General features: G+C 45.6%; 1 protein-coding gene across 4 annotated transcripts in view; it reads right to left on the reverse strand.

Moving 5' to 3' along the window:
- The window catches only part of LOC142566760 (tRNA (34-2'-O)-methyltransferase regulator WDR6), a 247,736-nt gene that overhangs the window by 164,653 nt on the left and 68,666 nt on the right, over positions 1 to 14,417 (reverse strand). For all 4 annotated transcript variants that reach the window (XR_012825126.1, XR_012825125.1, XM_075677651.1 and 1 more), the window contains exon 7: positions 4,919 to 4,981. Coding sequence is in view for 2 of the 4 variants with exons in the window: in XM_075677651.1 (XP_075533766.1) it covers positions 4,919 to 4,981 (63 nt within the window). In the remaining 2 variants the exon portion in view is untranslated. The remainder of the gene's footprint in view (positions 1 to 4,918; positions 4,982 to 14,417) is intronic.

The raw sequence follows: 14,417 nt of genomic DNA on the forward strand, positions 1-14,417 counted from the left end.
GACGCTGTTTAATATAGCTATGCACCAGCTACCTAAGCGCCTTGCCGACGTATCGGGCCTGAAACACGCGGTGTACGCCGATGACGTCACCGTGTGGACGCATCAAGGATGCATCGGGGAGCAGGAGGACGTCTTACAACGAGCTCTCGACATTATTCACGCCTATGCCACGGAAATGGGTTTACACACTGCCCCAGACAAAACAGAGTTTGTCATCATTCATAGTGGCAGGTCTACCTTTGGAAAGCAGGAAGAAAAGCAGTCTTTTAAACTGTACATCGGTGACCAACCCATCACACGGAAATCTACTATCCGAATACTCGGTATGCACCTAGACGAGAACTGCACAGCGAACACTTGGTTCCAATGCGTTACGAAGACCAGCAAACAAATCCTGCACGCTTTATGCAGAATCTCTACCCACACTCGTGGAGTAAACGAACGTAAAATGCGGCAGTTCTCTCAAGCTTTTCTTGTCTCCCATATCATGTACGGGCTGCCGTATCATCCAGTCAACCGCACACAGATGCACGCGCTCGACCGGTTACTTAACGAAGCCAAACGCATTGTAACTGGACTCCCAAGGTACACAAGCCTCAAAGCGCTTAAAAGTTGTAGCAAATTCAACAACCTGTCCGAGCTCGTAGACATGCACATCTATACACAAGAGACGAGACTTCGCGCCACAAAAGCCCGGCGACACACACTCATGCTCCTCGGGCATGACGTCCCCAAAATGCCCATTTTGCCAAACAACACGCCGCCATGGGAAATCACGGCTCTCACTGATGGCAGGCCACTTCCTCTCAATATGGACCCTACTCAGTGAATGCAGCGCCTTGCATATGCCAAGAGGCATGCCAAGGCTACGAGTTCACTCTCCTCGACTGAACGCATCGTATACACGGACACTGCGCTGCCTGCAGACGACGTTAGTAACACTTGTTATGCGACTGCGTGGTACGACCAGACAAATGAAAATCAGAACCGCCGCCATCATATATCAGCAGAAGCAATGTCCAGCACCCGCGCTGAGCTAATGGCCATCCTAGATTATTTAAAGTGGGCCCTCGCAACTTCGTCTCAAACTGACCCTGTTCACCATCTGTGTACACAGATTCCCAGGCTGCCCATCGGGCGTGTGATAATGTTATTTACACAGATCCCGTACTGCAGAAGATCCGGCACCAGGCACGCCTGCTCTGCGAATGCGGTCACGATGTTACCATTCACTGGGTCCCTGCGCACTGCAGTATCCCCGGAAACGAGAAGGCTCATAGACTGGCGTGCACTCATCTCTTTACCGCGCTAGCCAGAGCCTCCGACAATCCTTATCCTCTCCTAGCTACCACACCTGAGGTAGCAGACCCAATCGCAGACCCAATGGCAGACAAGCATGCGACCAAACAACGACGTGCCGCCTACCTCGCAGCAGTGGGCAATCCACTCTCTATACCGTCACTTCCACCGAAGGTATTCACACGGCGAGAGTAAGTCTTGCTTCAGAGAATCCAGACAAGCACCCTCCTTACTCCTCACTTGTTGAACCGTTTCCACAAGGGTGGCACACCACCACCCGTATGTGGGTTCTGTTCCATGTGCACATGTCGTGCTGATCTAAACCACCTTTGTTGGGAGTGCCCCCTCTACATCCCACCAAGGCTTCGTGCCCTGTCCACCATACAGCGGGGACCCTGGCCTTCTTCTCTCCGGACTTGGGCTTGCCCGGATGCCACGTCTCCGGACCATGCCATCGAGCTCTGGCGAGCACTGCTGCTGTTCCTTCAGGACCGTGCAGCACCACCTGTCGGCGATCGGCTGTGCGACAGCCACAAGCGTCATGCGGTCCCCACTTAGCTGCCTCCAGGACGTTCATTAATAAAACGGAGGCAGCCTTACCCTTCCCCTTTTGCAATAACACCCCTCCTCTTTCCACCGCAACGTCTTCGGTGCATTTTAATGTGGAATAAACGTGGTTTCATTCATTCACACACATTGATGGAGGTTGGCAGCTTCATTCGAAGATTAATCAGCAGTCACTGAACGAGACACCTCCAGTAATGAGCCTTTATGCTCTTTATGACTCCTTGGTCGAGTGGCTGGAGCAAGGATGTACAATTGGGAGGCAGGAATTCCAGCTGCACATTTGTCAACCAAAGATTTACAAGGTGCGCCAAGCAGTTATCAGCAATAATGAGGATTTTCTTGCCCGTGCTCATCTGATTGTCGACCCTGATTAGCCACGCTGAAAACAGATCTTGCATCACCCATGCACGTGCATTGGCTCAGTAATTGCACGGTAGCAGCACCACATTCTTCATGCAGAAGGGCCTCTTGTATTTGCCGATCACCAAGGACTTTAGCTTCTTGATACCTCTGGTACTGCAGCAGAGCAACACGGACATTCGGACATTGGACTGCTTCCACACTTGCCACTGCATCTCTTAAAATGCATAGTCTCGTCAGGAACCATCTGGTAGATAAACATCAGCATTGAAGATATCATCATCATCGTCGTCATCATCATCATCAGCCTGGTTACGCCCCCTGCAGTGCAAAGGCCTCTCCCATACTTCTCCAACTATCCCGGTCATGTACTAATTGTGGCCATGTCGTCCCTGCAAACTTCTTAATCTCATCCGCCCACCTAACTTTCTGCCACCCCCTGCTAAGCTTCCCTTCCCTTGGAATACAGTCCGTAACCCTTAATGACCATCGGTTATCTTCCCTCCTCATTACATGTCCTGCCCATGCCCCCCATTTATTTTTCTTGATTTCAACTAAGATGTCATTAACTCGCGTTTGTTCCCTCACCCAATCTGCTCACCTGCAGAATATGAAGCGACGGTTTCGCGGAACTTGCCGTCCCTCCACGCAGCCGCACTTCCTGCATCTGCCGAATTCTCTTCACCCAACCCCACTTGCCAGGTGATTCTGTTCCTTTCATGGAAACGATGACACCACCCAGCGCTAGCTTGGAAGCCTGTAATGCCCAAGGCATGGACAAATTGCCGGGCTTTCTCTTGCAGCATGGGCCCAGACACCGGCACAACTTGCAAACATGTGTCCTTGAACCAAGTTAGCAGTGCAACATCCAAATCTTGAAAGTATCCTAGTCGGAGCCGTTTCCTGGTTGGAGCAAGTTGGGACCTTCGGTGCAGCTCAGTGATCTTCTGTCGGTCCTTCAAGATTGTTGCAACCATTGATGGTGCAATCCCCCACACCTTTGCAATGTCGATTTGCTTTTTTCCAACGTTCACTTGAGAAAGAATATATTTTCTTGCAAAGAGAATTGCCTCCACTTATTTTTTTTTTGCTGTTTCTGGAGCTCATTGCGAACATAGAAATGAAGTCTAACGTTTCGAGCGAGCAAAACATCCCTACGACAAACGTGCCGAGGTAGCCGGTTGACGGAACAAGGATGGCGAGGACCAGCGAGGCACAATGCCAAATGCAGGCGGCGATAGGGTAAATGCACATTTAAAAAAGGGCAGGAGCATAGAGAAATATAGGCGGGAATACTGATGATGATGATAGTGGAACATATGGAGCATTTGTCGTCGTTTGTGCCACTGCGAGAAGATTCCTACGTTCCAAATTTGTTATTGTGAAGTGTTATAAAGATATGATGACGATCAAATTCGGTATGTTATTCCGCGAAATTTGGTATTCTGAAATTCTTTGCAGCGAAAGATTTTTACATTAAACCAATGGGCACTCGGCGGGGGATTTTCGGAATGTTCGTTTATTTGAAAAAATCTTTAATGTGAGGTTCGCTCTAACAGGATTCCACTGTAAGGCACAGGTTGGCAAGAACAGACAACTAGCAGAAATAATACAAATTTCCAAAGCTAATGTGTGCCAAATACAGTCTTTTAGTATAACGGCTTACTAGTTTAATTTTTTTACCAATTAGAATGTAATTGGAATTTTCCGTGTTCCAATAAACCAACTTGCTAATAAATTTATGTGCATATCATTATTAAATATTCCATTCGATATTCGATGCTGAGTATTTGTATTCGATTCGTATTCAAAAATTTTGATATTTGTACACTCCTGCTTTCTGTGTTTCAGATTAGTTTGTATTCGGTTTCCTAGGGTTCTAAGGACTCCGTGCAGCAAGTGTTGAATGTTGGATCTCCCTTGTGGAAAAGCTCCGCAGCTCCAAATGAGGTGTGGCAAGTCTGCTCTGCATGACTCCTGACAATGTATGCATCATGTATAAGTGTTTTCAGTCATAGCTTTTCTGGTTTGGTGCCATTAGTCAAGTATGTGTAATGTGTATGCAGTATTGGCAATAACTGCGTTCAAGCAAACCTCCTCCCTGCGAGTAAGCTTGTCCTTGTCGTCAAACACACGCACTGGTGTAGCTTCTAAGAGTCTCCGTTTGCCGTATGCTTTTGCTTTGGTGCAAATGTAATGCATCAGTGTTCTGCTAGGAGAGCCTTCGGCCTATATCTCTAGGTAGGGATTTTGGTCCGCGGTGTTCGACGAGGAAATGGAGTATGGGGTGCTGTACGTGTAATCAAGCCCACCCACTTGCGCGGCAACTGTGTGAGCAGCTGCACCTCCTCCATCCGTGCCGGTATGCCATACGATTTCAACATTTGTCCCATTGTCCTGTACTCGCTTTAGCTTTTTTTCTAGTGTAGTTGGCCACAGCATCACCTGTCACAGGCGCCATTAATTTGGCCACCGCTTCGTACGAGTCAGCAAGGATCCAACAATTATTTCGCACACTCGGCTCTACAATGTCTCCCTTATCAATGGGAATGGTGTTGACCGCTTGCAACTGCACGTATTAAAGTTCTGAATATTGCTATTGTAAATGCTTATGTTTTAGCAGTCTTTCATCGTAGACACCTTGTGAGCTGTGCCATAAGAGTGCTATGAACTGATGGAGAAAAGTGCTCACCCCTGGTGCCGTCATTCGGTTGATGAGGTTTCCTGGGCAGCCCCAGAAGCAGATATGGCTATCCTGAACAATGATGAAAAACACAGAAAGCACCGATTAGTCCCGCAAGTCAAAGAAGAGCTGGCTGGGTTGATGAACAATGGTTAATATAACACTGAAGATTATAGTAAAGATGTACTGCAAATCAAAGGCATGAGGTTAACCAGGGACTAAGTTTTAACTGCTTTTCTCACTAAAAGAATGAATACCCTCAGTAAACCTCCTGAAACAAGTTATTAAATGTCCTGCTATCAAATGCAACATCAACGGTATTAACGCAATAGCGTTAAGGAGCCCATGTCGCAGAAAATCTGGCATCGGCATTGGTGTACGGCGTCAGACGTCATTACGGCAAAAAGATTTTCGAACCACACATACCCAGGCCCTCCATGTACGCAAGGAATTGACTGAACTAATTAAATTTCTCAAGCTATAATACATGAAAAAATTGTAAACTACGATTTACACACAACCTACAGACATGATAGGTCTCGGATTGTAATTTGAATATACGAGAAAACGTAATTCTATTACATGAAAACTCAAACAAACCCCTTTTCCAACGTTTCTACAATGCACAGACCGGCAATGGCACCTGCCATTTGTGCATGCCAGCATGTAATTATCTTGGGGTCCACGGAGCGGCGCGCCTGCTTCCTTGAAACACTTCCAGATGGTGCTCGCGTCCGCCACATAGCGGTCCATGCAAGAGGCCGCATTTCTACCAGAAAGCCCGCCTTTGTGCATAGCGTTCGCCGATAGCATTTCCCAGTACACATTACGGTCACATACGCTGCAGTTGCCGGGAAGCATGAGACGCAGTCAGGGATCTTTGAATGCTATTGCATTCCATTCTTAAAAGTTAAGCATAAGCGTCTTCCATTTTTTTTTTTTTTCATGGACTAAAACAATGTGCAGTTTACAGCTGAACACATGACAAAGTGCCATTTTCTCAAATATCAGTAAATTATTTTCATACATTTGGTGCATATTAAACGACTGTAAATAATGCCAAAGTTTCTTTAAATAATAAAACCTAACCTGTCCCAAATTGTACTTTTGCTTCCAACAATAAATACAGAAAAAATAAATTTAATGCCTCCAATAGAGGGCACCCATATCAAAGTGCCATCTCTTTAAACTACTCAAGCAAAGTTTCTGCACTCAAGCTATTAACCATAATAATTTTCGTTTTCTTTATACAATATTTTACCTTTTATTCTGAAGTTCAAATGATGCTCAAGCAGACCGAAATTATGAAAAACCAACCCCCGTTGCTATCTAAGAATGAGTTTAGCATCCCTGGGGAGGTAGCTATTAGTGGCACTAAGCTGCTGGGTGGCACTCCCCTTACTACAGTGCCTTACCCGTACACGGGAGGAGCCACTGGTTGCAAGTAGATGCTGCAACCTGAAACACAGTGTTTCAAATGACAGTGTCTGCATCTTCGACCAGAGGTGTAGCATCTCAACAACAGTGTCCCCAAGTGCTAGCTGTCACAAGGGAAGAATGTGAGAGACTCAGCCAACACCACCTAGACAGCACAAGGGCTGTTCACTCCAATCCAGGACATCATGCTACCTGGGGAGATTCTCCCGAGTAAGCCGTGGCGATTTCGACGTCACCGCTTTCATCACACCAGCCTTCTAAATGGAAATTTTGGGCCAGGTAGCATGACGTCATGGATTGAAGTGAACATGCCTTGTGCTGTCTAGGTGGTGTTGGCTCAGCTCCCTTTACCACCATACGACCAACATAAACCACACGGCGGTACCGGTGGTACCTCAGTGCTGGTTCTACTGCTGTGCTATCTTCTGGATTAGCCTATGAAAATGGTAAGACATGAAAAATCATGGTTAGTTCCTAAAGAAAGCTAAACGCATTAAAAAATTTTAATGCAAAAATATTTCATGAGTGCATTTCCCATAAATGCAGTAATCCAGAATTTTCGAAATAGAAAGCAGGGAGAGTTGAATTCACGGTAGACGTGTTTGCCTGGAAAAACCCTACGCAGCAAAAAGCTCATTATTGTATACCAGATTAAAACGTAGCTGTGATGAATCCGGGACCAAGTCTCCACAGAGATTAAAGTATTGAATGACCGTGCTGTAGTGGCTTGTCGTGTGCCTACCCATTAGTGCGTACCATGATCACTTTTTGCCCCACAAAGTTCAACTGTGCCACTTCAACTAGCGGTGTGGCTGATGCCAGGCTGTGCCGCAAAATATCTTCCACCTGTCAGGAAAATGCAGATACCAGTCTAAACAATGATTGTGGCTTCAGTGCAAGTGGTGACAAGCACTGGACGTGAACGGAAGCTTGATGATGGCCCCGGCAAAGAATATAACCACCGATGACTTATTGCTGCCAATCCAAGCGCGATAAGCATCTAAAACTATCTTTGCGACAGCATGAGTGGCATAGTGCGCAGCGCTATCATAAACACAGTGCACACTTTTCAAATGTGCTAACCCAAAAGCGCCGCCGTTCTCTGCGGCCTCTTTGAGCAGGACCATTTCAAGAGCACACAGCTTGCAGAAATGAAAGCAGCCTACCACAGAAGCATTGGCTCAAAAAGATGTTTGCAACACCCAGGCACAGCCAGGAGCGGCACAGGCATGAAGAAAGCTTAGTGCACAGACGCTCCCACTAAACACGGGTACAGTCTGCAGCAAGTGTCTCAGCACAATGACAGCATGTGCCGAGTAGACAATGCACTGTGTACAGATCCCATGAAACAACTGGACCCCCGCAACAGTAAGTGCGTGGTGGCAGACCCCACAAGGGCCTCACTAGGTGTTTCACTGACCATCACTCAGCTCACTCATATAGGGAGCTTTCAAACATAAAGAGCATAAAGCCTCCCATCACAACTCGCCCCCACTCTGTCTGTTTGTTCTTTTGTTGTTGTTTTTTCCTTTTCTGGTAGGTTTGATTGGTTTAGTATCAGTTGCACTGCAGTGTGTTTGGAGTTTACTTAGAGGGACACTGAAGATAAAAATGATTTCAGTTTTATTAGTAGATTACAACATGGAAACGCACACCACATGAAAGCAAACCATCACTCATTCTACCACAAAAAAAAAAATGAAGTTTTTGGGGAAGCATGGGCATGCAGTATAGACTACAGCGGCTCCCGTTTTTATTGGTACAGTTTAAACCACTTATAAATGAGCACCTGATGCACTGTCAACTTTTGTACAGGTTATTTTGCAATTATTCTGGGGTTTTACATACCAAAACCAAGATATCATTATGAGGCATGCTGTAGTGAGGGACTCCGTGTTACTTTAGACCACCTGGGGTTCTTTAACATGCACCCAATGCATAGTACACCGACATTCTTGCATTTTGCCCCTATTGAAATGTGGCCGGCTCAGGCGGGATTTGATCCCATGTCCTCAGGATTAGCAGTGCAACGCCAAAGCCGCTACGCCACCAGGGCGGATGTTTTGTATGTGTTCTATGGCAAAATAAACCACTTACTACAATGCTTCCATGCCGTGTTGTTTGTTATAGCAATTAAATCTGGCTACTGGGTGTGTCCGCCAAAAGGAAAAAGAATGCAAAATCCACAAAAAGAAAAAAAAAAGAGCAAGAAGCGTGAGCTACTTCATCACACTTGCCTTTGTGTTGCACACCCAACATGACATGACTTCACCACATTTCCTTGAAAAAAAAAAAACGTAGAGAGAAAGAAATGCGAGCTGCTTTGCAACACCTGCTTCTGTGCTGCACAGCGTGCATGGCATGCATCCCATCACCAGCCTCGCGCGCCCATCTCCTGTCACCCTCTCATTAACATCAGAGTGGTGGAAGGGACACCAGAGAGGGGTGACAAAGGTGTCCCGTGCAGGGCACGTGGCACTAAGGCGCAGGTACCAAGTAGCCAGATTTAATTGCTATACAGTTGAAACCTGCGGTAACGAAATTCTCCGACAACAAAATTCTTGTGACAACGAAGTATTTTTGTATCCTTGCCGAATGCCCACAAGATTCAATGCATTTCGTATCTCTCGACAATGAAATGTCACTGAACAACAATCCTGCATCAACAAAATTTGCGGAACATAACCACACACATTACCTACTCGTGCAAGGCTAGCAGGCTCCAAAACGTGCTCAAATGCATTTGCTTTGCACAAAAACTGCATTATATATACCATCACATTATGCTTGCGTGAGTGTCAGCATTTTTGGTTACATCAACCAAGTGCTGGAAGTGATTGTGTGCGCCGAAAACACGTCATGGCCACCATCTTGTTTATTGATCGCCTGTTTGAAGTGGCACACATGTAGCTTATTGACATGTGATGATGGTTTTTGCACACCTAGTGCAGTGCATAATGCACGGCTCAGTGAGAAAAGTGCAGCAAAAACAAAGAAATCCACGTCCCACCGACATGGAGTTGTTTATGATGCTTGAAATGGCGGCCACAGTGTGGACTACCATGCATCAGGCCATGATTGAATGATCGTCCAGGAATACGCGCCCTTGCTTCAAGAACGGTTGTTTCAGTGCCACCCGACAGGCATCACATGCGGATTCTGCGCCGGACGTAGACTGGCACAAAGGAACCGTAATATCGATTGATCACCTTTGTGGATACGAGATGCAATTGCTTTCACGCTCGACACCGTACGCATTGGCGTCTACAGGTGACAGTGTGTGCTGGAGAAACAATGCTGTGTGCATAGAGTGCTGTTGCTCCGCATTTGGTGCAGAGTTGCACAAAATCTTGCAAAGGTGATCGTATCTCCGAAAGCAATTGACCGAGAATACTGCTCCATGGCACTGTTGCCACTGCTGATCGAAGCATGGGGCGCACTTTGCATTGTTCGCAATACAGTTTTATATCCTTGGGCAAGACTTGACAAAGTAGGCTTATGGAATTTTGACAGTAAAGTTTCATATTGAGATGCATTCCCTATCTATGCTGTCATTTCGCAACAATGAAATTCTAGTGAAAGCAAATTTTTTTGCATTCCCCGAAGATTTCATTATAGTGAGGTTGAACGCAGTCAATAATGTGGCACAGTAAAATTGCAGTAAGTGGTTTACTTAACCAGAGTACACACAAAAGTTTAAGGTGCAGCAGCTGCTCATTGTTTTATCCGAGTATTGTTAACCCTATGAGGGTTGATTTTTTTCGCCATATGCAACCACCCAGGGTCGATTTTTTTTATTGCAGATTCCAATTCTTCTTAGGGACTTATTTCGAAAAAAATTCACCTTAATTTTTCTAGGGTGACCGTAAAGTAAGAAAAAATATTTTGCGTTGGTATATATGTACTCTTCATTCATGAATAACAACAATAAAAAAGGAAATGAACTTGTAAGAATTGAAAATTCGATGCACTGCTGTAGTTCAAGACTTTGAAAATGCGCACATGAGAATATTTCGCACAATTCAAATGTTCCTGCTCTTACACTAATATGTATATCCATAGCGTAATTGAACTGCGTAGCTGCGCACACTCAAGAAAACTGTGTGGTTGTGTGCCCGTCAAAAAAGCAAAACATGTGACAAACTTCCGCTAATCTTCATCTTATTGCCCACCAGAGGCAATTAGTTCTCGCGAGTCTCAAAAAAAAAAAAAGCAACGGAAACCATGCATGGCGGCCTCCTTCCTAGACGCACCCCCTTGAGCACTAAACGAGCAAGAAACAAGCGGTCACCCTTTGAGCGATTAGTAACGAGACAGCCATCAGTTTTGCAAACTCAAGAAGCCGAAACCGCCTGGGGTACAAAACCCAAACCGACGGCCGCCCGCGCACGTGCCGATGCACGAGCAGTATTATGCGCGGGAGCGAACTAGCGCTAAATCAAACCATGCAACAAAAATCGAGAGAGGGAGGCGCACGAAAAAAATTCCCTGTATTCCCACATAGTGGCAGCACATGACAGAAAAGAAAAAGTTAGGAAATGGGCGTGCTTTTTAAACATACAGATGGTGCCATAAATATACAGCATCGACCATTTCGGACTTCGTTCGCGGCGCCATATATTTACGTCATTAACCCTCAAAGGGTTAAAATCGGTAATGCTGTAAGTGCGTTAACCTATACCATATTTACTCGTGTACTTTTACAGCCCTAAATTACCACCCTGGTTTTAGGAAACAAAACTTTTATTAGCATATTTTGCACTCCCTTTCCTGCCCTGCAGCAGCCCGTCAGTGCATGTGCACTAGCGGCCAGCAGTGTCAGCATGATACGACCACGCGCACGAAGCCGGAAACCCAATGACAGACACGCTATAAGTTTTGTGTGCTCATGCGTAAACAAAGCTCTGAACTGTGTGCATGAACATGCATATCCGATAGATACGTTCTGAGTGCCTTCCCTTCGGAGGGTCATCAGTTCGAGCTTCGCACATGCTCTCGCACCTTCCATGCACACAGGGCATTATTATCAGGTGATTGCTTTCGGAGATAGTTTCGCTTCCGCAAGACTCGGCACTGGACACATCAAAGTATTCAACTGACAGTGCTCTTGCCACTGTACGAAGTTAGCAAGCTTGGCACAATGTTAAACATGCTGTCAGCTGTATATGTGAATGTATCCAGTGATCGGAGCAGGTGTTGCTGTGAGAAAATGTGGAAAGAGAGAAAGTGTAATGAGGAATGAGGTGGCAACGAAGGGACGAAGGCAGGTGAGCAACGTGAAGAGGGGGTAGAAAACAAATGATGAGAGGGCAGCAAACTCGACAGCAGGCAGAAGGAGACTAGGAGGGAGTACGAAAATCAGACCAAGCTTTTCATGAAAAGGGGCGCTATCGCCTTCATGACGGAGGGGACAGTGCCCTGAGGGAGCTGCCGGAAGTTGGTGGTGCTTCTCACGTGGCTGGGTTCGCAATTTCGTGTATGTCGTCGTATGAGCAATGCGTATGTGTAATCTCAGGTCGTATAATCAATGTTTCTATTGCAATGACTCTATGGGCAGTTCACTAGTACTGCACTAATCCATTGTAAAACCCAGGACATCGAAAAATTGGGGGACGTATAACTGGGATTCCACTGTAGATGTAATTTAGGACATTTTTGCGAAATTTTCTCATAATTTGCGCACCCCTTTTTCTAAAGCTCTAAAATAGGAAGGAAAAAAAAGTGCACAAATTACCCAAGTAAATACGGTACTTCTTTCAGTCTGGTTAAAATGTTTGTCTTCTCTGCTTTTTTTCGTGCAATCCACCACTAATAACGATACCAAGAAGAATGAAAAATCCAATCATTATAACCGGTCCTCGCTATTATTTGGACTGCCATTTAAAATAAATAAACAAATAAATAAACACTACCGAACATACCTCCAAAGCTCAAAAACCAAATTTGCCACTTGCACTGAAAATGGACATTGTACAAAGTAAACAGTGAAAAATATGTTTATTTGTACCTATAAACAGCATGTCAAGCATTAGGCACACTGAAATAGTCTGAAATCTGCAAGTGCTTTCGCGGGAGTTTCAGGTTCACAACAGCAGTGTGCATCACGTCCAGCTGTGGCGACCAAACACTGGCGGCAGTAATTTAGCTTGCATGAAATCAATGAGCAACTCAATCAGGGTCAGTGTCATAAGACAAGCCATTGTCAATCTTGTCGTCACTACTGCAGCTGTCGTCGCCTCTGTCGCACAATGCCGCCATCTGTCACGACAATGATAACCTCATCAGATTTCTCTTTGCAGAACGAGGCAGCACTATCTGCACTCAGAAACTCCTCTTTCGAAGCACAATCTGTTTAACGTCAGTAGCGATGTACTTCTAGAGCTTGGTAATGTCATCCGCTTTCACCATGTCAGTTTCGCTATCATGGGGGGTTTCACCCTAGCGCACAAAGCCCGCCTGCAACCAGGGGAACAGCCCCTGGTTGCAGCCGTCATGATCGCAGTGCTCCTGCACAGGCTCGCACTTCATTGAGTCTTGCAAAGTTCTCAGCTTCGTCTCAAGCGACTTATGCTTTGTCGGCACCACCTTCTACTGCATCTACTGCTCGGGGCTGCTTCCACAGCACATTTCCGCACTCGCTGAAAGAGTGTAGAAAAGGCGGGTGCAACTTCCTTTTTGATTTCTTTTTTCTCTCTCTCTTCATGCGTAGAGCATGGTTCCATACACAATGGAGCATGATGGCGGGCAACACAGACGCGACACAGCTGGTGCCATCTTGTGGCGCACTGAACTAACTCATGATGCTCTCTGTAGGTCTTGCAATCGGCGCACAGGCGGGACACACTGTGTGGTAATGGCAGCAGATACACACTCGAGTAGGCAAACTTTTCACCCTGTCACAGCATTGTTTATTTAAGGGGAACTTAGCAACGCAAATGTCCCAATTATTCTGCATGAGAAACGCCACCCAGAAGGCAAAATTTTGATTGTTATATCCAATATGCGGTGAATAAAATATTGTTTTAATATGTTTTTTTTTCTGATAGTCCTAATGTATAAGCTGATATTCTTAAGACGACTCATTGTTATAACCGATATATAGTTATAGGTGGACTGCACTGTATAACAATTACCAGTTATAACAATCGGACTTCCTTGGCACTTGAATATTGTTATAAGTGGCATTGACTGTATTCAATCTGTGCTGCACTCACTGCTTATTCCCTTGTTTCTTGTTCACAATGTATGCATAATGAAACCTTGTTACTGCAAACACCAGATTAACAAACTTTTCAGAAATCCCCTGCTGACGGCTTATAGCTTCAATGTAAAAATATTTCAGTACCGAACTTTTCAAAATAGTGATTGTTATTCAATTTCCGCGTCACGTCAGCAACCTCAGTAATACGAATTAGTATTCTAAATTTGGGGATTCTTAGATTTCCGCGTATCTTTCATGGCAGCCGGAACAGTAAGCTAGCAGAGAAACTGCAGAGAGTGGATGCCGTGGTGCATGGGTTCGGCAAAACCGAGACAGCGCTGGAGGAAAAAAACGTAGGAGAAAACTTCCCACCCCCCTCCTATTGCGGAGGTGACAATAAATCCAGTTTTGTTAGCGCATGCTCCGCCCTGACAAGTGTTGCCTACCAAGTGAGGCGCATCTTTGCCCTTTTTTTTTTTTGCCTTTCTTTCAGTGCAAGCCTCTTCTTTCTTTCATACTTATTTTTGCGACTGTACCAGCTACACACACAGTAAAATGTAACCTCTGTGCTCGCGGGGATACCACATGGTCGCAGTTTCTGGATGGTGTCATTAACACGCACTTGCACTTTGGCATAGTTCAGGTGCCCGCCTAAAGTGAGACAGCTACAGTGTCCATGGCTAGGAATGTGAGAAACAAACAAACAAAAAAGAAATATTGCGTTTTGGAGGCAATGCTGATGGTTTTCTTGCCAGCGTCAGCGTCTCCATTGCGAGCAACACTCTTAATACATGGTGCTTTTGTTGTGCATGGTGGCGGAATCTATGGAAAATAGCAGCAGCATGGGCTGAGAGCCAACAGCGATGTTTT

The sequence above is a fragment of the Dermacentor variabilis genome, unplaced genomic scaffold, assembly GCF_050947875.1.
Source record: "Dermacentor variabilis isolate Ectoservices unplaced genomic scaffold, ASM5094787v1 scaffold_13, whole genome shotgun sequence".
NCBI classification, from domain to species: Eukaryota; Metazoa; Arthropoda; class Arachnida; order Ixodida; family Ixodidae; genus Dermacentor; species Dermacentor variabilis.